Source organism: Stegostoma tigrinum, chromosome 10 (genome assembly GCF_030684315.1).
Source record: "Stegostoma tigrinum isolate sSteTig4 chromosome 10, sSteTig4.hap1, whole genome shotgun sequence".
Classification (NCBI taxonomy): domain Eukaryota; kingdom Metazoa; phylum Chordata; class Chondrichthyes; order Orectolobiformes; family Stegostomatidae; genus Stegostoma; species Stegostoma tigrinum.
In genome coordinates, this window is record NC_081363.1 from 44,159,767 (window position 1) to 44,187,497 (window position 27,731).

Sequence of the window (27,731 nt, forward strand, 5' to 3'; positions counted from 1 at the left end):
ATGAAAAGAGAAAAAAACTGTTTATGTCTAAAGGAAAAATAGCAGAGAGGTGAGGCTAAGTTAGATAGTTCTCCCAAAGAGCCAGCACACAATGGACAGAATAGCTTCTTTTTGCTTATATGATCCAACAGAACAGTATCTATTTAGAACTTTGAATATGTTTTTCTAATTCTTAGACGCATATTTAAAATACAAACAATAATGCTTGTTTCTACTGAACAATTAACAATAGAATAATGGTCAGTCTGCCACTGCTGGTGATAGTGAAATAAGTATCAGTTTGCAATTTTGTTTTCGTCTTCACTGTAAGGTTAATTTAAAAATGCCATATCAGCACCAATATTATGCACTTTGCAGGTCTCTTAACCCATTCTCTATCTTCCCACCTCAAAATCACATCCCTATGCCATCAATCCTGCTTTTCATCCAGTTGCAAGATCACAAGTAGTTAACACTATTTTAGGCCCAAGTCAAAACAAAGAATGCAGCTCCAAGGCATAAAATGCAAAACTTCAGTAGAGAAAAAGACAGAACAATCAATCAGTGAATAGGTGCTTCAGACAAAGAGCTCTTTGTCCAAACTAGCCACCAGCTACCCATTTGGTTCCAGACATTTGGTAAACATCAACTGCAGATTCCAGCATTGTCACTATGCAAGCGAGACTTGTGACCAGAAACAAGAAATATCTGCACACAGAGAGAAAAAGAGTAGAGATGCACAATGTTGAATTTGGGTAGGAACGTTGCAGGAGTGGAAGTGAATACACATTAAGAAAAAAGCAGGAATTGCAAACAGATAGAGACATGATATAATATAAAATGTTACATAAGGAGGCCACACAATCACCAATGGTAGATAGAAGGCAATGCATACATGTATCACATTCAGTCGAATGTCAATCTGTAATCAATGTTGTAGATGTATGTCAGAAAAGCCTATGACTACACTTTTCATAGCAAAAATAAATCCCTTCTACCTTCCTACAACAGACCAAAAAAAAAATGACACAAACCAATATTTAGCCAGCCAGATTGGTGTCAAAGGGCCAGTCTTGGGAGAACTGTAGAACAGAGCCCAATCATTACTTGAAAATATCTCACTGAGCAACACCAATGGCAATCTACAAATTAAAGTGTAGAAATGAGGCAGTTACAGACGATAAAGTATGAAGTGAGAAGTGAAAGACCTCGGTCTGAAAAGAGGAAAAAGGGCTAAATCTAAGAGATGGGTTATCGGTTGATCACTTTTAATGACAAAAAATGTAGAAAATAAAATGCTTTAGAGTTGTTACAAATGCAAAGTTTTATAAAACGACGATGTTTCCACTGCCTTTTTAATTCAAGGTAAAATAGGATCTGCTACAAGTTCTATCCAACAAGGGTCTAGGCCCAAAACGTCAGCTTTTGTGCTCCTAAGATGCTGCTTGGCCTGCTGTGTTCGTCCAGCTCTACACTTTGTTATCTTGGATTCTCCAGCATCTGCTGTTCCTATTATCTCTTGCATGGTTTGGTCCCTTGTGTGCAAAGATAAACACCTGAAAACAAAAGGCATCAAGCTGGTCAACAGAGGGGAAAGAAGCCAGTAAAAAGGGAGAAAGCAAGATTCAATAAGAAACAAAGAAAGGAATAAAAGAGAAAGTGAGAACAGCAGTTGCTGTTCAAAGGGAAACTCTTTACTCTGTTAGCCTATCAGGCAGGCTGTGCCAGAAAAAGCTGGTCTACTGATTGTAGGGAAGGAAGCCACAGCAACTCAACTACATGGAATTATTATTTGCCCAGACCAGGAGAAGGAATTAAATGGGTAGGCCTTGCTGTTCAACGTCAATTCTGGGATTTCCAGGAGACCAAGGGAAAGGACTTTTGACAATCATGGAATATAATGACTCAGCAAAAATGGGAAGTTGTCGTCAGTGGAGAATGAGTGGACTGTTTTCTACAAAAGATGTAATTCAATGGACAGAGAGCTAAAAGTATACGGCATGGGATTACTAGTCCAGGTAAGATATTAACAAGGTTTATAAATTTCTGTAATTTACTTCATAGGTCACTTACAATGTGGTTAGCACTATTGCCTCACAGCACCAGGGACCTGGGTTCGATTCTAGCCTCAGATGGCTGTCTATGCAGAATTTGCACTTTTTGCCCACGTCTCCATGGATTTCCTCTGGGAGCTCCAGTTTCCTCCCACAGTCCGAAGATGTGCGGGTTAGATGTATTGGCCATTGCAAATGCAGGGTTACGGGGATAGCGTTTGGGGAGGAGGGGGGGCACTAGGTTTGGGATGCTCATTTCAGGATCGGGACATACTTGATAGGCTGAATGACTTCTTTCTACACTGCAGGGATTCTATGGTTCTATTGTTAAAGGTAATGATGCTTTTGTCTCATTACAGTAAAAGTCTTAAGTGTTAAAATCTTCTAGCACATTCCCTTAAACTGATCAGTGGTAATTTAAAAAAAACAAGTAGTCTGTACAGAAATTATTAGATGTAAGAAAATGCAGAGAAACCAGATTATTAAAATCAGAAAAAAAAGTAGTGATGTCAAATACAAAAAGCACGTTTGAACTCAAAAACAAAAACACTGAAGCTGTGTTTAAACCAATGAAAGACACTGTTCAAATTGGAGAAGTTTGAGTAATATCAGCTAGAAATAAAGACAGAACACCGTTAATGCTACCGTTGAGCAGAAAATTGTTAAGATAATGAATCTCTGGAATTGTTTATGGTAGAGTGCGCTGCCAAGGCTAGATCATTAAGTCTTCCAAGTCTAAGACAGACAGATTTACAAAATCAGTGAGGGAATCAAGGATTATGAGGAAAAAAGGCAGAGCTGAAGGTCATCAGATGAGCCATGATCTCACTGAATGGTGGTGCAGGCTCAGTGAGTTTAATAGCTTACTTCTGCTCAATTGCGTTATGGTCTTCTCTTGTTTATTGTTTGTTGAAAACTAACAGCAAACCAAAAAGACATCTAGATACAGAGTCCTTCACTGAAAATGCAATTGACTCAAAGCAAAACAATAGCGTCTCAACACATTCTGAAACGCAAGCGATGTTTCAAGAGGGCAGGGAGAACGCAAATTTTTTAAAAAGTGCCTTTTCCTGTTATACTTAGAATGGCATAACACCTTCGCCTCACTTTTTTTTTGAATCTTTTAAAACAAAATGAAGATCATAAAAATTGGTCAGAGTAGGCCATTGGGCCCTTCAAGTTTACCCTGCCATTCAGATCTTGAGCCCAGGCCTCAACTCCTCTTTTGTTCCAGCTCAGCATAGATGCCAAATCCCTGAGTTTTTTTGAAATATCTTAATTCCTCTTCAAATACTTCCCAGTGATCCAGCCTCCTCTAGGGTAGAGAATTCTAGATATTTGCTTACCAACAAGGGGAGCTAGCCAAATGGATATAAAATTGGCTTGAAGGTAGGAGACAAGAGGGTTGCTTTTCGGATTGGAGGCATGTGGACCAGTGTTGGGCTACAAGGATCAGTGCTGGCTACACTCCTTTGTTATTTATATGAAATGCCGTGGATATGAATATAGGATGTGCAGTTAGTAAGCTTGCAGATGACAAAAATTGGTGGTGTGATGGATAGTGAAGAAGGTTACCTCAATAGTACAACAGGACCTGCATCAGTTAGGCGAATGGGCATAGAGGCCAAGGAGTGGCAGATAGAGTTTAACTTAGATCAATGTGGAGTGTTGCATTTTGAAAAGGCAAACCACGGCAGGATTTATAGAGTTAGCGCTGGGTCCCTGGGGAGTTTTGCCTAACAGAGACCTATGGCTGCAGGTACACAGCTCCTTGAAAGTGAAGTCGCAAGTAGTCAGGGTGGTTTTAAAAAAAAGCATTTAGCACGCTTGCCTTCATTGGTCAGTCCACGCATATGGCATTTGGGACATCATGTGGCAGCTGTACAGGTCATTGGTAATACCACTTTTAGAATACTGCATACAATGCTGGTGATTCTTCTATAGGAAGGATCATGTCAAACGCGAGACAGTGTAGAAAGATTTACAAAGACGTTGCCCAAAGTAGGGTGTATGAGTTATTGGAAGAGGTTTAATATGCTGGGACTTTTTGTTACTCTGTAGCATTGGAGGCTGAGGCATGACCTTATAGAGGTTTCTCAGGTCAGGAGGGGCATGGATAGGGTGAGCAAAAGGGTCTTTTCTGAGGTTGGGGAGTCCAAAACAAAAGGACATAGGTTTAAGGTGAGAGGGAAAAGATTTTAAAAAAACGGACCTGAGGAATAACTTTTTCATGCAGAGGGTGGTGTGTATTTTGCACGAGCTGACTAGGAAGTATCAACTTCAACATTTAAACTACGACAACTACAACATTTACAAAGGCATCTGGTTGGGTATATAAAGTAGGAAGGATTGAGAAGGACTTGGACCAAAACGACAGGAATTCTGGTTGTCTCTTTCACCACGCATATCTTCACCGCTTTTCATCTCACTGCTGGAGTTTGACAAGGCATTTGTCAAAACTTCGCTTTCCCTGCCATGTTTGTTTTCCTCAGCGATTGTCAACTACTCAGACTCATCCCTCATGGATTTCAACTCAAGCTTATGCATCGAATCCACCCAGGATCACAAATATCTCCAGGATATATGTTCTTCACATTGCTGTTCCCACCACATCCTGCAATCCATAATCAACACCAAGCGAACACTCGACTCCAGTCCGCAGCAACATTAATTCATGCTGTCTCAAAGCTGTGCCACTCCCCAGTTTCACTTGATCCTTCGTCTTACCAAATCGCTTCAAGCAGCTTTTTCCTCCTCCTTTTGGACATCAATGTGCACCAGCTCTAGTGTCGTAGAGACTCCAACATACATCCTTCCCTTCCCTTTCCACATCTCGGACCCCATCCCCTCTTGTCACTCAGAGCTGACCCCTTATCGTCCCGCAGCACCCACTCCATTCCAGCCTTAGGTGCCACAATTTTCTGTCCTCCTGAGGTCACTTCCCCCAGCCCCAGCACTTGCCATGTTTTCGCTATACCTCCGGACCTTCCCAAAGCTGAACATACTGTCCTCAGCAAAACAGTCAGCATCATACCTTTATGGCCTCATTATGTGTGGTGATGGCATGTTCCGAAACAGCGCTGCTTACATGGCTTGCTTCTTTCATAACTGTAGTTTCCTGCCCAATGTAGTTGGTAGGGCCGTCAACTTTGCATCCACCCTATCATCCTCGTTTCTGCCCTTGCCCCTTCCCACTCAGTGTGATTAGGCCCCCTTATCCTCTCTTTTCATCCCAGCAGCCTCCACATTCAAAAGGAACATTCTCCATCATTTCAGGCAACTCCAGAAGAACACCAACACCCAAAACATCTTCCCTTCACTCCCCATCTGCATTTTGTAAAGATCATCCCCTCTGGGACACAGTCATCAATCAACCACTAACACCAGGGCACCTTCTCATGTAACTGCAGAAGCTGCAATACCTGCCCCTTCACATTCTTCCTGTTCACCATCCAAGGGCTTAAACAATCTTTCCAGATGAAGCAGCATTTCACTTGTACCTCCTCCAATCTTGTGCACCATATTTGCCACACCCAATGTGGCTTAGTCTACACTTGAGAAACCAGACACTGACTGGGTGACTGCTTTGCGGAACACCTCCTGCCTACGTTCAAGCACAAACCCAACCATCCTGTAGTCCTGGTCACATACCCACTTGTCTGTTCTCGGCATGCTGCAGGTCCGAATGAATCATACTGAAAACTGGAGAACAACATCTCATCCTCAGACTAGACACTTTACAGCTTTCTGAACTTAAAGTTCAACAGTTTCAAACTGTGAACCAACCCCCATTCCTTCCCTTAAGCTTTACTTGTAAATTTTCTGCCACTATGTCCTCTCTTCCATCCCCACCTTTGCCCACCCCACACCAGTGGGACTGTTCTTTGTGGCAGTTAGACACTCCATTATTCTGCCATTCTCACATTCCGTTCACCCTTTCTCCCCCAGCACTCGACACTCCACCCACCTTCCCTCCAAAACTATAGCATAAATGCTACTCCCTCCACACTTCAGATGAAGACTTATCTACACTTGAAACATTAGCTTGTTCTCTCTACCTGACCCTCTGTGATCTCCAGCATTTGTTGTTTTCAGGTCAGGCTAGGATGTTTGGTCAGCACAGACTACTGGAACTAGAGATAATGGGAACTGCAGATGCTGGAGAATCCAAGATAACAAAAAGTGTGGAGCTGGATGAACACAGCAGACCGAGCAGCATCTTAGGAGCACAAAAGCGACTTGAACCAGAGTCTGTTTCTGTAATGTATGACTATGAGAAGAAATTTCTCGCATCTTATTTCAGAGAGTGTCCCCTTATTTCATAATGATGTTCCCTATTTCAAGACTGCCCACAAGTGGAAATATTTTTTCCAAATCTACCGTGTCAAGTTCCATCAGAAATGCAAAGTTCTGAAGAAGGGTCACTGAACTTGAAAGGGTGACTCCACTTCCTCTTCACAAATGCTGCCAGACCTGTTGAGTTTGTCCAGCTATTTCTGTTTTTGTTTCAAACTCCAGGATCCGTAGTTCTTTGGTTTGCATTTCCCCTCAGAGCCTTGTATGTTTCAGTAAGACCACCCATCAGTCTTCTAACCTGTTTAGCCATACTAAATAAGTCACTCAGGAATCAGACTAATGAATCTCTTTTGAATAGCCTCAATGCTAGTATATCTTCATTATACATGGAGACCAAAACTGTACGCAAGGTGGAGCCTCAACAACACCCGGTACAGTTGTAATAAGACTTTGTAGTTTTTAAGCACAAGGGGCCAAAGTTTCATTTGCCTTAATTTGCAGCACTTGCATCCAACTTTTTGTGTAGCATTTAAAAAACATCCAGATCCCTCTGTGCTGCACATTGTCGGACTCTCTCCATTTAAATAATGGGTTGTCTTTTGATTTTCCTACTAAGTTGCGTGACCTCTCGCGTTTCTAAACTCCATCTATCAAGCTTTTGCCCACTCACTCCATCTATATTTTTCTCCTTGCAGATTCTTTATTCCTCATCACATGCCCTGCCCATCTATTATTCTATCACTAGCAAATGTGGATATATTACACGCCACCAACTGAGTAATTAACAGATAGTAAATAAGTGAAACTCTACGACTTATCCTTGTGGAACGCCACTACTGACACCTTTACAACCCGAAAAAAAACCCATCAATCCCAACTCTACTTTGTCGAAAAACATTCGCAATGCACGCTAATGTTATCCCCAAAATCATGTGCTCCAACCTTGTGCAATAACCTTTTGTAGCACCTTATACAAATACACTACAAGTTCACGTTTATCAACTCTGCTTACTATATCCTCAAAGAAATCTAGCAAGTTTGTCAAACATGACTTCCCTTTCATAAAACCATGCTGACTCTGATTGTCTCCTTTAAGCTTATTAAAAAATGTCCTATTTTGTTCTTAATAATAGACTCAAGCATTTTCCCAATCACAGATGTTAGGCTAACTGGCTTAAAGTTTCCTGCTTTCTTTTTCCCTCCTTTCTTGAACAGGAGAATCACATTTGCAGTTTTCTAAACCCCTCAAAATCCAACAAGTTCTGGAATATTTCAACCAACGCCTCCACTATCTCTACAGTACTCCTTTGAAAACTTCGGGATGCAGGCCATCCAGTCTTCGCAACTTGTCTGCATTTAATCCCATCAGCGTGCCAAATATTTTGTCCCTCACGACAGGGACTGTTAAGCTCTTTCCTCCCATTCGCACCTTGCTTATCTGTTATCTTTGGAATGTTTACAGCACTCACCCCTACGAAGACTCATGGAACATATTGACTTAAATGATCTATCATCGGTTCTCCAGCTGCATCCTCCATGGGGCCCGCTTTTAAACTACTTTCTTTTTATATATCCATACATGCTCTCGTGATTTCAGTATAGAAACCAAACTGAAAAAGTAAAAAAAAAAGTTACAATGGAGGCTTAAGATAGTTCCGATAATTAAACAATAGTTAAATGAAAGAGATCACGTGACCTATGAAATCTGCCTGACACCAAGCCTGTTAAACATTAAAAAGGGAGATAACAAAGCGTGCGGCTGGATGAACACAGCAGGCCAAGCAGCATCTTAGGACCACAAAAGCTGATGTTTCGTGCCTCCCCCCTTCATCAGAAAAGGGGGAGGGGGGAAGAGGGTTCTGAAATAAATAGGGAGAGAGGGGGAGGCAGATTGAAGATGGTTAGAGGAGAAGATAGATGGAGAGGAGACGGACAAGTCAAAGGGCCAGGGATGGAGCCTGTAGAGGTGAGAGAGTGTACGTGGTGGGTTAGGGAGGTAAGGAAGGTATAGGTCAGTCCAGGGAGGACGGACAGGTCAAGGACGTGGGATGAGGTTAGTAGGTAGGAAATGGAGGCACGGCTTGAGGTAGGAGGAGGGAATAGGTGAGAGGAAGAACAGGTTAGGGAGGCGGGGATGAGCTGGGCTGGTTTTGGGATGCAGTGGTGGTGGCGGGGGGGGGGTGGAGAAGAGGTGAGATTTTGGAGCTTGTGAAATCCCCATTGATACAACTGGGCTGCAGGGTTCCAAGCGGAATAGGAGTTGCTGTTCCTGCAACCTACGGGTGGCATCATTGTGGCACTGCAGGAGGCCCTGGATGGACATGTCATCTAAGGAATGGGAGGGGGAGTTGAAATGGTTTGCAACTGGGAGGTGCAGTTGTTTATTGCGAAACAAGCATAGGTGTTCTGCAAAGCGGTCCCCAAGCCTCCGCTTGGTTTCCCCAATGCAGAGGCCACATGGCAGATGTGCAGGTGAACATCTGCTTGATGTGGAAAGTCTTCTTGGGGCCTGGGATGGGGGTGAGGGGTCAAGTGTGGCACTTCCGGCGGGGAAAGTGCCAGATGTGGTGGGGTTGGAGGCAAGTGTGGAGCTGACAAGGGAGTCACGGAGAGAGTGGTCCCTCCAGAAAGCAGACTAGGGTGGGGATGGAAAAATGTCTTTGGTGGTGGGGTTGGATTGCAGATGGCGGAAGTGTTGGAGGATGACGTGTTGGATCCAGAGGTTGGTGGGGTGGCAAGTGAGGATAAGGGGGATTCTCTTTTGGTAGTTATTGCAGGGACGGGGTGTGAGGGATGAGGTGCAGGAAACACGGTTTAGGATGATCTCGACTACTGTGGTTTGGTGGTGGTGGGGGTGGGGGGGGGGTTAGGTGGTAGTTGCGGTCCTTGAAGAAAGAGGACATCTGAGATGTACGGGACTGGAATGCCTCATCCTGGGAGCAGGTGCGGCGGAGGCGAAGGAGTGGGCAGGAGGAGGTGTATTCTAGGTAGCTGTGGGAGTCGGTGGGTCTGAAATGGATATCGGTGTGTAGGTAGTTGTCTGAAATGGAGACAGAGTGGTCCAGGAAGGTGAGGGATGTGTTGGAGATGGTCCAGGTGAACTTAAGGTTGGGGTGTAAGGTGTTAGTGAAGTGGATGAACTGTTCGAGCTCCTCTTGGGAGCACAAAGTGGCACCGATAGAGTCATCAACATAATAGATGAAGTGGTGGGGTTTAGGGCCGGTGTAGGTACAGAAGAGGGATTGTTTTACATAACCTACAAAGGGGCAAGCATAGCTTGAGCCCATGCGGGTACTCATGGCCACCCCTTCTGTCTGTAGAAAGTGGCAGGAATTGAAAGAGAAGTTGTTGAGGGTGAGGATGAGTTCGGCTAGGTGGGTGAGAGTGTCGGTGAGGGGGACTTGGTCGGGGCTGCAGGACAGGAAGAAGCGGAGGGCCTTGAGGCCATCTGCATGGGGAATGCAGGTGTATAGGGACTGGATGTCCATGGTGGAAGTGAGGTGTTGTGGGCCAGGGAATTGGACGTTCCGGATGAGGTGGAGGGCGTGGGTGGTGTCACGGATGTAGGTAGGGAGTTGCTCGACCAAAGGGGGAGAAAATGGAGTCCAGATAGGTGGAGATGAGTTTGGTGGGGCAGGAGTAGGCAGAGGCAATGGGTCAACCAGGACAGCCAGGTTTGTGGATTTTGGGAAGGAGATAGAAGCGGGCGGTGCGGATTTGGGGAACAGTGAGGTTGGAGGCTGGAGGTTGTGGATGGGAGGTCACCTGAGGTGATGAGGATGTGGATGGTTTGGGAGATGATGGTTTGGAGCTTGGGGGTGGGGGTCATGATCCAGGGGAGTGGTAGGAAACGGTGTCGGAGAGTTGGCGTCTGGCCTCAGCAATGTAGAGGTCAGTGTGCCATACTACAACTGCGCCTCCCTAGGCTGAGGGTTTTATGGTGAGGTTGGGATTGGAGCGGAGGGCTGCACATTCTGCAGGGGAGGTTGGAGTGGATGAGAGGGTTGGAGAGGTTGAGACATTAAAGGGAGCTTAATTTGTTTTACTGAGAAGTCACACTTGGACACTACAAAAGTAGGCTGTGGGGTATTAGTCGGTAAGCTAATAGCCTCAAAGTTTTGTTTAAAAAAATGTTCAGAATGTTTAGGTGCTTTAAACTGTCTAGTTCCTTCAATGACAGGGTCTGAAGAAAAGCACAGAGTTTCTGACTGCGTACAAGTCCTGAGCGATTCACAGTGCCAGAGAGCTAGGAACCCATCTGCACTTAAAAGCCTAAGACAATCCTGAAACAAATGAGACAAAATTAGTTTGATAGGGTCTGGAACAGAGTGGCAAGAGGTTATGGTCTATGACACTGGAATGGGTCTAGAAGCCCAGGCTCAGAATAGAAAGACCCAAAATTTATAAAAGGAGTTAAAATGAGGCAGGTCGATTTTCTCAATTTTAGCCAGAAGGAGAAATCACCATGAAACTCATTGAGATAATCAGTTCTGCTGTTAAAGGTTCCAGTTTGGGATAGGAAAAGATCAAATGTAAATGCCTAGAAGTTAAGAATCATTTTGAATTGATGTTAGGAGAATTGAATGTCTACTTTAAAAGGATAGCATAAATATTACTTAGAAAAATGATCAGGCAACATGGCTTTCAGCTTTTGTGATAGCTTTGTGACATTGAACATGTAAAATCTTGACCTTTCATCCTTTTTGCTATTAACTGGAATTTAAATTTCTTTGTAATTGTAATTAATCTTTAAAAAGATCATAACACTGGTTTGGCTTTATTTTCCAACTTGCACATTTTGCATAGTAAAAGCAAAGTTGAAATTTAAACCTTATCATGAAAAATTAACTACTTCCAAATTTCAAAGAAAAAAGATCAAGGAAATATCAACAATCTAGTGCTAGATGACAGCTACAGAGAGCAATGTAAGCCACATTACATCTTCTTGCTGAACGGCAAAACATTCAATAGAACATAAGAACTAGGAGCAGGAGTAGGCCATCTGACCCTTCGAGCCTGCCCCACCATTTAATAAGATCATGGCTGATGTTTTTGAGACTCAGCTCCATTTACTCACCCACTCACTATAACTCTTAATTCCTTTACTGTTCAAAAATTTATCTAGCCTTGCCTTAAAAACATGCAGTGAAGTAGCTTCAACTGCTTCACTGGGCAGGGAATTCCACAGATTCACAACCCTTTGGGTGAAGAAGATCCTCCTGACCTCAGTCCTACGTGCTTCCCTCTATTTTGAGGTGATGTCCTCTAGTCCTAGTTTCACCTGCTAATGGAAACAACCTCCCTGCCTCCACTTTATCTATTCCCTTCATAATCTTATATGTTTCCATAAGATCTCCCCTCGTTCTTCTGAATTCCCAAAGAGTATAATCCCAGCTCAGTATCTCATCATAATCCAACCCCCTCAACTCTGAAATCAAACAAGTGAATCTCGTCGCACCCCCTCCAGTGCTAGTGTCTCTCTTCTCAAGCAATGCACCACCTTCCCTTTACCACAACAGAAAGAGCAGCCATGTGCTGCATCTTTTCTCAAATAAGAAAAATTCAAGTGTGCTACAAAGGCAAAATTTTAATAGTTAAATTCAAATTACTATGCTCATCATTGTGGGAAAAAAGTCAGTGACCTAAAAGCAGGTCCCCCTACAATTACTTTGAAATGAATTGAGAATGTTTATGTATGATTATTCTTTAAGGTGAAAGCAATAGTGTGTAAATGGCTTAGCACCAGAAAAGAATAATTGCTTTACAGACGTAGCAGAAGACAAGTGTGCAATTCAAAACTGATTGAGGTATCAGGAGGAATTGACAAATGTTTCAATAGCAGAAGTACTGACAGAAAAGTTCAAAGAACAAAACAATATTCAGTAACTGTAGACTGACAAAAATCAAAGTTGGATAGTTAAAGCTCAGTCAGCAAATTTAAACCATCAGACCCAGGTATCTTTACATGTCCTGAACTCTCTTTGGGGGAGTGAGGGTGGAGGCAATTAGTTGCTACCATTTAATTTGTGCTGTTCTCACATACCAGGATGTAGTCCTGTTTTAAAATGTGAACAAAATTAAAAGAAACTAAACAGTAAAACAAATGTTTTCTTTAGGAGTTCTTACCACTGTCTTCTGCTAGAAAACAAAACATTCTGATCAGACATTGACAATGACCTACTAATGTTTGCTGTATGTTCTTCAAGTTTGTCATGAGACACTTTCTTAGCACAATTCAAATCAGGAGTTCAATATTACCAGTTACAATCCAGTCATTGCTTCGACTAATTGTAAATGCTTGAATTACGCTGTAAATGTTAGTCAAGAATAAATAATATGCAGTTTTATTGTCTAGAATTTACAAAATTGCTCTTACCATCCTGTGAAGACACTACAGCTGTAAATGACCTCAAAATGTTTAATGTTAGATCAAGCCAAAACTAACAAATTAAAATAAAATTTGAATTTATATTAATTTTAGATATCCATGCAATTGAAATTCAAAATGATTGCAAACATTGAAACTTCTTATATAGAGAAGTACTTACAGAACAAATCCCACATTTATAAAATTAAGGAAACAACAAAAGCGAAGTAGCCAAAGTAACACTAGAGTAAAGTCACCACCAATTCTAGATCACCAGAAAAAAGCTCATATTTCAGAAATCAAGGAACCATGCAGATGTGGTCACATCTGGTCTCTTAGCAACATTTTTCAGAGGTTTACATTTCCTTACTGAAGAATTCAGACCTGAGCAGCATTTCCTCCCAGCAGACATGCTGCACCCTGCCAAAAAAATCTTTATGATAATTGCATTTGAACCTGTATAATGGATGAAAAAAAGAGGCAAGGAATGTGCAAAACATAACCTACTTGCACTGCAACATACTGATGCAAAGAATTGTGGATGCTGGAGAACTGAAACAAAAATGGAAATTGCTGGAGAAACTCAGCTGAGTCTACAGGCACATGGGATGAAAGAGTTAATGGTTTGACTCTACTAACTCTTCACTTGAACAGTTCTGAAGAAAGCTCGGTGCCATAGTGCCTTTTGTATATTAGTTGAATAATAACAACAAACAAATAAAAAAAAACAAACACAGGGTCTCGTCGATGCTTCAATTGAACCTCACTCCATCACACATCCAGACATTGCATTCCAGTCGCAAACTACTGCATGAAAAAGGTTTGTTTTCACGTCACATTGCTTCTTTAGCACATTTCGATGCATTCTTGTTTATAATCCTTTTATGATTGGGGACAGTTTCACCTATTCATTCTGTCCAGAACAAGCAGGGTTTTGAAAACATCTGCCAAATTATCGCACAGGAGGCAGTGGCATACTGATAATGTCACTGGGCTAGTAATCCAAAACCCCAGGCCAATATACCTGAGTATTTGGTAGATGGTGAAAACTGAATTCAACAAAAGTCTGGAAGAGAAGCCTAGCCTAATTACAACCACTGTTGATTGTTCTAAAATCTCATCCCTACGGAACACTTGCATCCTCTGTAGAGTAGGAAATATACCATCCGCACCCACTCTAGCCTATATGGGACTCTAGACACACAGCAATGTGGTTGACTCTTCACAGCCCTCTAAGTATTTACGGATGGGTAATAAATGCCAACCTAGCCAACAGCGTCAACATCCCAGAAACAAAAATTTCCTCTTAGCTTTCTCCTCCCTGAAGAAAATAATCCCAAGTTTTCCAAACCATGATCAGTTTCTCGTTGTGGGCTGAAGGTCCTGTTCCTGTGCTGCAATATTCTATGTTCTTTCCTGATGAGGGATACACATATCTCCACACAATACTCCAGCTTAGGTCTACTTACTGTCCTTATCAAGTTCAGCATAAGTTCACACTTTGGACAACAAATGCAGCAGAGTATCCAAGGCTTTATAAATTGGTCTCTTGTTGGCCTGCTACATTTAATGACTTAAAGATCATAAAGTTCAAAGAGCAGAGTTCAGCCATTTGGTCCATCTAATCTGTTCCACCATTCAATCATGGCTGATGTGTTTCTCAACCCCATTCTCCCACCTTCCCGGTCACCTTAGGTTCTTGATTAGCAAAGAGATCAATCTTAAACACATACAATGACTTGCCTCCACAGTTTTCTGCCCCAAAGAGTTCCACATTTCACCACTCTCTGGCCAAAGAAATTCCTCCTCATCTCAATTCTAAAAAGAGTCAACGCTTTACTCGGAAGCTGCAACGTCAGGACATAGTTTCGCCTACCCGTGGAAATATCTTCTCCACGTCCACTCTATTCAGGCCTCCCAGTGTTTTTACAAGTTTCAAATCAGATCCCACCGCCCCACCAAACCCCATCATCATTCTCCTAAATCCCATCGAGTCTCAACCACTCTTCACATGACAAGCACTACATCCCCTTGATCATTATTGTAAGCCTCCTCCTGACCCCTTCCAACACTAGCAAATTCTTTCTTAGATACAGGGCCCAAAGCTGCTCACAATATTCCAAATGCTGTCCATCCATCCTAAGCAGTATATTTCTGCTCCTCTATTGTCTCTCTCGAAATGAATAGTTATGGTCCCAATACTAACTGTTGCAGAACTCCAACAGTCACAGCTCAAGTCCTGAAGAAACCCTTTATCCCTACTCTCTGCCTCTGTCAATCAGTCAATCCTCTATCCATGCCACTATCTTGCTCCTAACACCATGGTCTCTAATCTTGTCTTGTAGCTTCCTGCGGAGCACCTTGTCAAAGGCCTTCTGGAAATCCAAATAGATCACATCCACTGGCTCTCCTTTGTCTAACTTGCTTACAACTTCCTCAAAAAATTCTAACATATTTGACACACATGACCTCCCCTTGATGATATGGTGCTGAATCAGCCCTATTGTACTATGCAGTTTTGAATACTCTACAATCTCATCCTTAATAAAAGGAATCAGGCTAAGTGATCTTTAGTTTCCTGTCTTCTGCCTCCCTCCCTTCATAAACAGATGTTATATTTGCTATTTTCCAGTCATTTGTGACATTCCCTGACTCCAGCGATTCCTGAAAGATCACCAATGCCTCTTACAAACTCAACTATCTCCATCAAAACTTGGACTCCTACCTCTCTCTCACTTTTCATACATTTTTAAATATTCTAGCAATCTTCTTTTATACTACTAGCTAACTTACCCTCCTATTTCATCTTCTTCCCTCTCATGTCCACATACACCCAGTTCTCTCCGCTTCAGTGAACCTTGTAGAGAGTAATACTCTTCATTTTCTGTTGTCTCTCTGTTCCTTGTACCATATGTATTTACCTCAACTTCTCTACAATTGAGCCTGAGCTGCCATTCTACTAACAAAAACAAAGTTGCTCGAAGAGCTCAGTAGGTCTGGCAGCAGTGAAAGAAAAAAAAAGAGTTAACATTTCAGGTCCGGTGACCCTCAACTGCCATCAAGTTCAGAGGAAGAGTCATCAGATCCAAAATGTTAACACTGATTATTTTCTTCACAGATGCTGCCAGATCTGCTGAGCTTTTCCAACATAATTGTTATTTTCAGTTTAAGCATATAATCTACTCAGTCACTGAAGCAGTTATCTTCTTTTCGTTATCAGCACAATAATGCCACTCAGTGGCTAAACAATTGCCATAAATCTTATTATAGGCATATAAAATGGTAAAACTAACCACTGTACTTGAAATGTTAAAAACTTTTCTCACTCTTAGATGCTGCCAGACCTGCTGAGCTTTTCCAGCAAGTTTTTGTTCCTGATTTACAACGTCAGCAGTTCTTTCGGTTCTCATCTGCCATTTCATCTGTCCACTTCACAAACTTATCAAATATTAATTTGAAATTCTACGCATCAGAATACTTTCAAGCTTGAATGAAATGTCCTTTCTACATGAAATGTGATCTACATTTTTTAATCAGGAAAAGCAAGGTTCGGTACTGACCTTTAGGAAATCTATGACAGAACCTTCTCCCAGCCCAAGGAATAGATAGATATTTCTATTCAGAGATATTGTGACACACCTCTGGAGCAGGTGGAGCTTGAATACAGGCTTTTCTGGCTCAAAAGTGGGGCCACTACTGTTGTACCATAAGAGCCAACGAAATATCCATAAACAGTTACTTTGTTTCTGAGAACTCGGGATAATTTTATACCCATGTTGCCACTAGCCCTTGAAATTCACAAGATCTATTTTTTCCTAATAAGTCTGTTGTGTAACACTGCGGACATCTTTTGGAAATCACGTACATCACACCAACACTCGCTATTACCTCTTCACAAATCTTCAGCCAGTTAAACATGATTATCCCTTCAGAAATCCATGTTTGCTCACTTTAATTGACTCACCTTTGTCCGTGTTACTATTAATTTCAACCAGAGTTGTTTCTACTGGATATTTTTTCAGTAGTGAAGTTAAGATGATTGATCTATAATTATTAGGCTTATCCTTACATGCTTTCTTTCGAAGTTGATATTTTCACTTGTCCAGATCTATGGCATCATCACAGAAGTCTAAGGCGGGCTCAAAAATTATGGCCAATATAGCTTCAATTTTCACTTTCACTTTCTTCAGTATCCTTGGATGTATTTCATTTGATCCTAGTGCCTCAAATTCAAATGCTTCCTTCTGTCACTGTGGCCTAGGTAACATCTGTATCCATCTTCACCATAGATACAAAGTATTCACTTAATAATTCACCCAGACATCCTGTTTACATGTGAAAATCCTACTTTTGGTCTCCACTTGGCCTAATTCCCCTTTTATCAGCCTTTTACTATTTACAAGCCTACACAAGACTTATTAATTTATGTTTGCTGCTGATCTCTTCAGAATTTTTTGTTTGTCTTAATTGATTTACTTTTGAACACTGCCTCTGAACCTTCGATATTCAGCATGGTTCTCAAATATATCTTCTAACTAATATATCAGCACGTGGTCTCTCGTTTTAATTTCCACCTTCTTGTTTATCCAGGGAGTTCTGGATTCATTTGCCCTTTCTTTCCCCATACAGGGAATATAACTTGACAATACCCAAACTACCTTTTCTTTAAAGGCAGCTTTGTTCAGCTACAAAATTTCCTGCCAACCAGTGACTTCAATCCACCTCCAACCTTGCACTATTGAAGTCAATTCCCCTTCGCTAATGGTTTTTTTGGTGATTATTTTGCAAAATACCACCAATCTGTCCACAGGACCGACCAACTTTCCAGATGTTTGCTATTACAATAAACCACCTTGCTGTCATACCATTGTTTTCTTCCTTGGACTGTAGTGTTGCAACAAAAAACTTAACACAAACAAGAAGGGCATGCCATTTTCTGTTTAGACAATTTACAACTACTAGGACTCAGGATTGGGCTCCACAACTTCTCTATGCTTAATCATTCTTGTATCCCCTGCGCTCCCCCAGCATTGTCTGGTTTGTGTCTTGTTGGCTTTGCTCTCAGCAGAATTGATCCATTTTCATAACTAATTCATCCATTTCATTTGTCTATTACTCCTTCACCATCATTATTACTGCTTTTGTCTTTTGCTCTATGCAAGTTTGTCAGTTGCATAAAAATCATAATTTTCCAGCTCTCTTCAGTTCTGGAGAGTCATACTGGGCTCGAAGCATCTCAAAGTTTCTTTCCCTCAGATGTTGACAGACCTGCTGAATTTCTCCAGCACTTTGTCTTTCTTTCCAATTCTAGTATCCACAATCTTTTTTTAAATTTAAAATTTTCACCTGTACTGATCAATCACATTTTGGTAGATCATTCATTGATCTCACTACATTGAAAAGTCTACAAGGCTGGATAGAATAAAAATCACAGCAAGTGGTACATTTTAAGATAGTATCTTGATTTTGCAAGTCAGTGGCACATGAACCAACTTCTCCATGATAGCAAATATTTTCCTAGTGTGAAATTTCACTACACTTTCAAGTGGATTTAATGAAAAGGCGGGTATAAGAGCCCACTCATAAAATTAAGCCTGACTAAGTGGAAAAATTTGCCCTGCAACTTGTGGCAATTAGAAACATGAAATGGCTTGACACCCTCTGAAAAGCTTCAGGGGCCAATGAAAATAGAGAAAAACAAAACACGCCTCCCCCTAATCAGACTGATGAAACTTTACTGAGACTTGCAAAGTCTGAAACAGAAAATGTTAATAAAATGCAAAATGACATTCAAAGAAAGAGAAAAAAGATACAATTGAATGATAAGACAAAAAAACCCCATTTTTAATAAATCTTCAAATTAAAAGTTTTATTAAAAAAATTCAGAATTTACAGACAGAGGTTTAGTGCAATTAATGTTTATTTGGTATTAGGAAGTCGATTCTTCAACAGACAAGCCCAGACCTTTCTCGCACATTTAGTGACAAAGTGACTCAATAGTAAACAACTAAGTATTTCAAAGCTATGCTCCTCGACATAGTAGTGGCACTCATTTGACCAGTATCTATCCACTTTCCACAAGCACATATATAGTCAGGTTTTTTTTGTCCAATTTACTCTAATAACGTCGCACACCAATAGTTTCACCTTTAGTTTTAGCCACTCAAATCAGGCCACTAGGGTGTCTAACAGGTGTCCCAAAAAAAAATTGTTTGGACTAAGTGTCCAGGGTTGACAAATTTTACACAAGTATGGATGTTGACGCAGTAAATGAATTAGGGCTAAGAGGGACAACAGTTTGGCATCATTGTCATAAAAAGTGTAGCTGATAGCAATCAAAATGTAAATAAAGTTTTCAATAGATAATTTTTTTTGTTTATCATTAGATCCATAACAAGCAACCTACGGCCTCAAGAGAGAGCTAAGCCAATAACATTTTGCCAATGGAACCTCCTGAAAATACAACTGCAGTGGTTATAAGTAAGACCTTTAGTTGATGACAAAAGGTGGTCAGTTGTTTATATTATTGAAAGAAGTTGTAAACTGCTAACTTAGCTGTATAGACCTGATAATCAAGCGGAACGTGTGCAGAGTTGAGACACGTACTTAGTACTTCCAGCAGAGATTCAATTACACCAGATATTACATCATGGCTGATCTGACATCCTCAGCTCCACTTTTCCTGCACAACCCTCAAACTTCTTACTGTCTTTAAAAAATTATATGGGTAAACTACCACTCTGTTTCTGTCCTGTCAAGCAGCAGGCATAATTCACAACACTAAAGATCCAAAAAGTTCTAAACAAAACAACTGACCACAATCCAAAAGAAAGTCAATTTACCCCATCTCTCAATGTTAGCAAGACTGTTCACAAAACAAACTTCAGACAACTTGGCAGTGGTAATGAAATGAAATAACAATTTGAACAAAATCTTCAGCAGTTAGGATGACCAGGGGTATTTAAATCAGCTGTATCAGCATGCCATAAAATTGCTTTAAAACAAATTTTATTTAAGGATTAGCTTGAGATAACTCCATATCAAAATTTAGTAAAACAAAATTTCATTTTCCCATATGAATTTCCTTGAGTTAATAAATTTCCTAAATGAGTGAGTTCTAAAGCAGTTTTAGTAAACCATGGTGAGAAAAGTTCATTCCAATGTAAATACAGAAATCCAATTGTATCATTTTCCTATAAAAGGATAAATGTTTTATGATATCTGCTTCAGATTCAAGGCATACTTTGCTAAATTTAAAACTTACCTGGTTCCAATTTGATAATTTTAACTGCAGCCAACTCTCCAGTCTGTAGATTTCTTGCCTGTAATGAAAAAAAATACTTTCAAGTAAAGCCGAGCCAAATAGTATTCTTCATGAGTTTAAGATCAGAATATTCCATGCAATGCAGTAATAACATTCTACATTCAAACTGGTTTTGCTTTTAGATGGCCAACCTAGAAACTAAATGTATAGACACACAATTACAATAAAGCTTCGAAACCTTTTGGCTCTGCATAAATACCAAAATGAAGGTTCCACTGAGAGATGCCAACATTCCACACAAAAACTTTTAATCAATTGCAAGCTGCCTGCTTAAGCAGATGCAAGAGATTATATATTGTGATTTGACGAACAGCAATAACAAGGTGTGTGGTCGGTTAGACTAGCATTTGACATTCAACATCGTATTTAGTGAGGGTCCTCAAAAAGCAAAGGTGCACTGAATTGGCGTGACCTTGTGACGTGGGCTTGTAATGGGTTGGAAAACAGAAATCAGAAAAGTAAACAAAAAGACAGATTCATATTTCTACGTCGTCTTTTATTTGGCTGCAGCAGAAGTTAAAGATGCCTAAGAAATATTTTTGACGTTCAGCTACTGATGCAATGTAGGAAAATACTGAATCCTGGATGTAGGTTTGCTCACTGAGCTGCAAGGTTAGTTTTCAGACGTTTCGTCACCATTCTAGGTAACATCATCAGTGAGCCTCCGATGAAGCGCTAGGGTTATGTCCTGCTTTCTATTTATCTGTTTAGGTTTCCTTGGGTTGGTGGTGTCATTTCCTGTTCTTTTTCTCAGAGGATGGTAGATTGGCTCCAAATCAATGTGTTTGTTGATGGAGTTCCAGTTGGAATGCCATGCTTCTAGGAATTCTCGTGCGGGTCTCTGTTTGGCTTGTCCTAGGACAGATGTGTTGTCCCAATCAAAGTGGTGTCCTTCCTCATCTATATGTAAGGATATGAGTGATAGTGGGCCATGTCGTTTTGTGGCTAGTTGATGTTCATGTATCCTGGTGGCTAGCTTTCTGCCTGTTTGTCCAATGTAGTGTTTGTCACAGTTCTTGCAAGGTATTTTGTAGATGACGTTCATTTTGCTTGTTGTCTGCGTAGGGTCTTTTAAGTTCATTAGCTGCTGTTTTAGTGTGTTGGTGGGTTTGTGGGCTACCCTGATGCCAAGAGGTCCAAGTAGTCTGGCAGTCATTTCGGAAATGTCTCTGATGTAGGGGAGAGTGGTTATGATTTCTGGGCCCGTTTTGTCTGTTTGTTTGGGTTTGTTGCTGAGAAAATCAGTGGACTGTGCTCATAGGGTACCCATTCTTTTTGAATACGCTGTATAGGTGATTTTCTTCTGCTCTTCGTAGTTCCTCTGTGCTGCAGTGTGTGGTTGCTCGTTGGAATAATGTTCTAGTGCAGCTTCGTTTGTGGGTGTTGGGATGGTTGCTCCTGTAGTTCAGTATTTGGTCTGTATGTGTTGGTTTCCTGTAGACGCTGATTTGAAGTTCCCCATTGGCTGTTCACTCTACTGTGACATCTAGGACTGGCAGTTTGTTGTTGTTTTCCTCCTCTTTTGTGAATGTTATGCCAGTAAAGGGTATTATTGATGGTCTTGAGGGTTTCCTCTAATTTGTTTTGTTTAGTGATGACAAAGGTGTCATCCATGTAGCGGGCCCAAAGTTTGGGTTGGATGATTGGCAGAGCTGTTTGTTCCAGTCTCTGTATTACCGCCTCTGCTAAGAACCCTGATATCGGAGATCCCGTGGGTGTACCGTTGGTTTGTCTGTAGGTTTTGTTATTGAAAGTGAAGTGGGTGGTGAGGCATAGGTCCACTAGCTTGATGATGTTGTCCTTGCTGATGAGGTTGGTGGTGTCGGGTGTATGTGTCTTCGGTTCTTCTAATAGTGTAGTCAGTGTTTTTTTGGGCAGGTTGATGTTGATGTTGATGGATGTGAACAGGGCTGTTACGTCAAAGGAGACCGTTATTTCATCCTGTTTTATCTTGGTGTCTTTGGTGTTCAGGAATTCTTGGGTGGAGCGAATGGAGTGGCAGGAGTCTTCTACTAGGTGTTTTGGACTTTGGTGTAGTTCCTTGGCTAATCTGTAGGCTGGTGTTCCAGGTAGCGACACTATGGGTCTGAGGGGGCTCCTGGTTTGTGAATTTTTGGTAGTCCGTAGAAGCGTTGTGTGTTGGAGAGGAGGAAAACAACAAACTGCCATTCCTAGATGTCACAGTAGAGCGAACAGTCAATGGGGAACTTCAAACCAGCGTCTTTAGATAAACAACACATCCGGACCAAGTACTGAACTACAGAAGCAACCATCCCAACACCCACAAATGAAGCTGCATTAGAACATTATTCCAATGAGCCACCACACACTGCAGCACAGAGGAACTACGAAGAGCAGAAGAAAATCACCTATACAGAGTATTCAAAAAGAATGGGGACCCTATGAACACAGTCCGCTGATTTTCTCAGCAACAAACCCAAACAAACAGACAAAACGGGCCCAGAAACCATAACCACTCTCCCCTACATCAAAAACATTTCCGAAATGACCGCCAGACTACTCGGACCTCTTGGCATCAGGGTAGCCCACAAACCCACCAACGCACTAAAACAGCAGCTAATGAACTTAAAAGACCCTATGCAGACAACAAGCAAAATGAATGGCATCTACAAAATACCTTGCAAGAACCGTGACAAACACTGCATTGGACAAACAGGCAGAAAGCCAGCCACCAGGATACATGAACATCAACTAGCCACAAAACGACATGGCCCACTATCACTCATATCCTTACATATAGATGAGGAAGGACACCACTTTGATTGGGACAACACGTCCATCCTAGGACAAGCCAAACAGAGACACGCACAAGAATTCCTAGAAGCATGGCATTCCAACCAGAACTCCATCAACAAACACATTGGTAGATTGATTTGGAGCCATCCTCTGAGAAAAAGAACAGGAAATGACACCACCAACACAGGAAATGACATCACCAACCCAAGGAAACCTAAACAGATAAATAGAAAGCAGGACATAACCCTAGCGCTTCATCGGAGGCTCACTGATGAGGTTACCTAGAATGGTGACGAAACGTCTGAAAACTAACCTTGCAGCTCAGCGAGCAAACTCACATCCAGGACCTCAACCTGGGCTACAAGTCTTCTCAAAACTCACGATACTGAATCCTGTTTCTACATTGCAAGCTCAAAAACAGCCACTTTGAGGTGTTGATTAAGGGATAAGTATTAGCCACAACACTGGAGATAATTCCCTACACTTTGCTGACAAAGTGCTATAGGATCGAAAAACTTCCTTTTCCAAAAACATTAACAAATTTTATCAAGTACCTGGTGTAACTTTCAACTTAAGTGGTTTGTAAAGTGTGACAGAGTTTAACACTTCTCAGTGTTCCACTCTGATCAACAATTTCAACACAGTCTTGATATTCATCATATATATCGTCAGACAAGAAGTTCAAGGAACCCTACACAACATTCCCATCCCCTTGGTGTTCTATGCCAAAATGGCCTCAATCAGAGCCATTTCCCCATTGTGCCTCCGTAACAACCACCCCAAGCTTTTTCACCTCAATTAGTATCTTGGAATGTGCCTGCCTGCAGCACTTGGTTACAGACATCTCTGAACTGAAAGTTGGTTTCAGGGAGACCCAAAAGCAGCTCCCTGTTGAACTTCCCTGGTGAGGGAAGATGAGTAGACCAGATACCATAAGATATACAAACAGTTAGGCTATTCAGCCCAATATCCGATTATGGCAGATACGTTTCTCAAACCCATTCTCTCACCTTCTGCCTGTAACCCTTGACACAGCCAGGTGTAACAGTGGTACTCAGGATGAACTTCAAATAGAGATCTTCTATGCAAAAAAATCACCTTCCACAGGATGACAATCAAATGCCCCACAACCTTTTGCGAATTATTTCAGGTACGCTTAAGTACAAATGTCTATCAGTGTTACTTTCATCAGATTTCAGGATAATGCCTTCAAGAGAATCAAATCATGACTACTTGTTGCTTCCCAACATGAAATACAATTATAAAATTCAAAGAGAAAGTCTAGATTGAATAATACATTTAAAAACTGGCTCAAACGGTAGCAACTTCACCTTTCCTTCAGTGGACGACGGCTACAATCCCAAAACAGACTTCAGCACATAAACCAGGTTAATTACCTCGATGCTATGCATCCTTATCCTTAAGCTGTGTTGTATGACACACGGCTGTTCAATATAGGGAAGTAAAATTTATTAAACTAAAATCAAGAGTAGTATGGATCTCATGCAACACCAGAAAATACGCGATCCACTAAATTTTCAGCCAAATTCAAGCATAGCCTTTGCAAACATTAAGCATATCCCTTTTCTTTTAAAAAAAAGTAACGCTGTCAGAAAAGACATTTTGGCAAAGCTTTAAGAATATTCCCAAGATTTCCAAGAATAAAAGGAAATAAACAACACTTATACTACGTCTAACATCAATTCAAGAGTGTCAAGAACTATGTTAATAGCCAATTTTGGACTGCCAGTCAGGTTTGCTGTGCAATGCGAATGGCAAGCTTCATACATTAATACATGCTCCTGTTGTTTGCAGACAAAAGAACATGAATTTACACAGCACCTGTTTGGATTGAACAAAATAAATGACAACCATTTACTGGTTCATTTCTCAGGGTAATGCCCAAACTGGAGCGAACTCACCTAGTTTAAAATTTAAACAAAGCCTAGCAGTTAACGGTCTACTATCTTTAATTGTTGAATTCTCCATTGGCAACACCCCTCCCAATTAATCGGCACTTTCCTCTCATACAGTGTAAATGTTGTTTACCCCTTGTATCAAGAAGAGAGGATGTTTACTTCCCATTGAATTGACATTGGGAATTGCGCTAACAAGTACAAGGTGAAAAACTTCAACATAATATGTCCTTTCTTCAGCAACACTGAAATTGCACAACATGAAACTTCTCAATATAGCTGGGAACTAATTACACTAATCAGAGTGGACGGGCTCTTACCCAAGAACAGTAAACTAATATAATGGAAACCTAGTAATCCTCAACTATAATGGAATCAGTGATAAATCAGTAGATGTCTGAAAGATGCTGCAGCTAAAATTTCTTTGGCAATCTAATTCAAACAAAATAAACTTTTAACCTTAAAAAAATTGAAAGTTTCTAACCCCAAAATGTTAACACTAGTCTTGATGGATTTGAATACATCTTGCTAGTGGATGGTGAAATCAGCAAGGCACATCGAGAAGGAATTAAAACCTCATATAATTCACTTTGAAAAATTCAAAACAGAATAAAAAGGAGAACAAAAATCAGCCATGTAACACTTCAATGAGAAGTGGCAACTTCACAACAAGGCATAAAACACAGGTTGGAGAGAACATTATCTACCATCCTTTTTGGATGAAAATGTAAAATGGTTCAGCGAATTCATAATGACCATGTCTAAAGGGTTGAACTGGTGAGTAACTCAGCTGTAGAGCTACAAGTGGAAAGTTTTAAACAGGACAAGATATTATTTATGTTTCCCTTTTTAATAGCTTGAGGTAAATACAAATGAAAAACCAAAATCAAAGGCATTTAAAAATCACACAAAATTAGGAAATGATATAGTCATTTGATGATTTACAATTTAATCATAGCAATACTAAATAAGAACACAATTAAAACACCAGTACTTGAATTCTCAGGAGGATAGAGAGGAAAAAAAAACAAAAACCGTACAATAAAAAAAAAGCAGCAGCCCCAGAGCATAAATATTTTAAAAGCACCTAGGTTCAAACTGAAATCAATTTACACAGAGCTGAAAAACAAAAAGAAACAAACATAAATCAGTGGAAGGACAATATATGCTGCCAAACAATGAAAAGATGGCAATTGTAAGCAATTTAGAACAAAGTGTAGTGCCAATAAAGCAAAACGTTAATTATCCCAAAAAGTACTTTTCTTTGCTCTTGGAATGTGAAGTGTGCTGATACTTATTTGCCATCGAGAGTTGCAGAAAGATTTGAAATTCAACTACATTAAGAAAAGTCCTTGGACTCTAAACATTAAACACGTTCCTCTCTCCACAGATGCTGCCAGACCCGCTGACTTTTAATTACATTATGGGACTAGTTTTGTGCAAACTAGCCCAAGTAGAAACAGGAGTTGCTTCGTTGAAAGGCACAAGGGAACAGTTTGATTTTGTTATGACAATCCAGCAGACCTCTTTATGCTTTTCCTGCCCCGCACAAATGAGAAGAATTATTAAGTTTAGTTTCACAACATTGGGAGATGTTAAGCCAGCAATGTAACCACTAAGCACTGGGTTGAAAAAAAGTAGTACAGATTCAGGATGTTTTCCCTCAGGAAAATCTGCTGCTAGCCAAAAAAAGGGAATAATTACTATCTGATCTTGCTTCCATTGATGAAGCGGAACAAGGTGGGATTTGAAAGCAGAACTGCTAAGCAATAGCTAAGTTATAACTGGATTCAGTTCAAGAATAGAAAAGGTCAATACAAACATGCCTAACCAGAAAATAAAAGTCTGCAAGATTAAATAAAAATGAATTTTCCAGACTGAAAGTAGGGGAAATTGCAAAGAGTTCAGCAAGACAACATTTAAAACAGGTGAAAATCCAGTATATTCTAGCGAAAAGTAAAATAGTCTTGGTTTCACGAAAACAAAATAGGTAGACCTCATCAGGCTGCTGCAAGAGAAAAGGAGGAAATTACAGGGACGCTGACCCAAATTTTTAAATCATTTCTGGTCATTGGGGAGGTGCCATTGGACTGGAGGACAGCTAACATGGCTCTATTTTAAAAGAAGGAAACTATAGACCAGAGAATCTTACAACAGTAGTCAAGAAACTATTGGAGAAAATAGTGAAGGAGAAAATTAATCTCCATTTAGAGAAGCACGGTTTGATCAGGGACAGTCAGCATGGCTTGGTCAGAAGGATTCAAGACTAATAAATCTGGTGGAATTCTGAGGAGGTAACCAAGTACTTGGACGAGATAGGGCAGTTGATGCAGTTTGTATCGATTTCAGCAAAGCCTGTCACAATGCCCCAGATGGAGAACTAATAAAGGAGGCAAAAGTTCATGGGTTGCATGGTAACTTTGCAAGCAGAATCCGAAATTGGTTTAACGACAGGAGACAGTGTGCTCGTGGAAGGCTGCTTGTGTGACTGGAACTTGGTGTGCAGCAGTGTACCACAGAGATTAGTGTTGGATCTCTTGAGAGACAAATGATGTAAATGAGAATGTGGGAGGGATGTTAGTTTCTTCTATTAATGCATAGGACATGAGTATCACTAGCTGGCCCGTATTTATTGCCTATCCCTTGTTGCCTGAGAAGATGGCGGTGAGCTGCATTCTTGAACTACTGCAGTCCACCTACTGTAGGTTGATCAACAATACCCTTGGGTAGGGAATTCCTAGGTTTTGACCCAGCAAGTGAATGAACAGCAATATATTGCCAAGTCAGAATGGCGAGTGGCTTGGAGGGGAATTTGCAGGTAGTGGTGTTCCCACTGGATCTGCTGCCCTTGTTCTTCTAAATGGAAGTGGTCATAGTTTTGGAAAGCACTGTCTAAGGATCTTTGGTGAATTTCTGTGGCAGATCTTGTAGATAGTACCCTTTGCTGCTTCTGAGAGTCCATGGTGGAGGGAGTGGATGCCTGTGGATACACTGCCAATCAAGCAGGCCACTTTGTTCTAGATGGTGCATGTTTCGGA

At 40.9% G+C, this 27,731-nt stretch overlaps 1 protein-coding gene across 1 annotated transcript in view; it reads right to left on the bottom strand.

Moving 5' to 3' along the window:
* map4k5 (mitogen-activated protein kinase kinase kinase kinase 5) overlaps positions 1–27,731 on the bottom strand; it is a 155,685-nt gene that overhangs the window by 108,176 nt on the left and 19,778 nt on the right. The window contains exon 2 of the mRNA XM_059649146.1: positions 19,961–20,018. Coding sequence (XP_059505129.1) covers positions 19,961–20,018 — 58 coding nt within the window. The remainder of the gene's footprint in view (positions 1–19,960; positions 20,019–27,731) is intronic.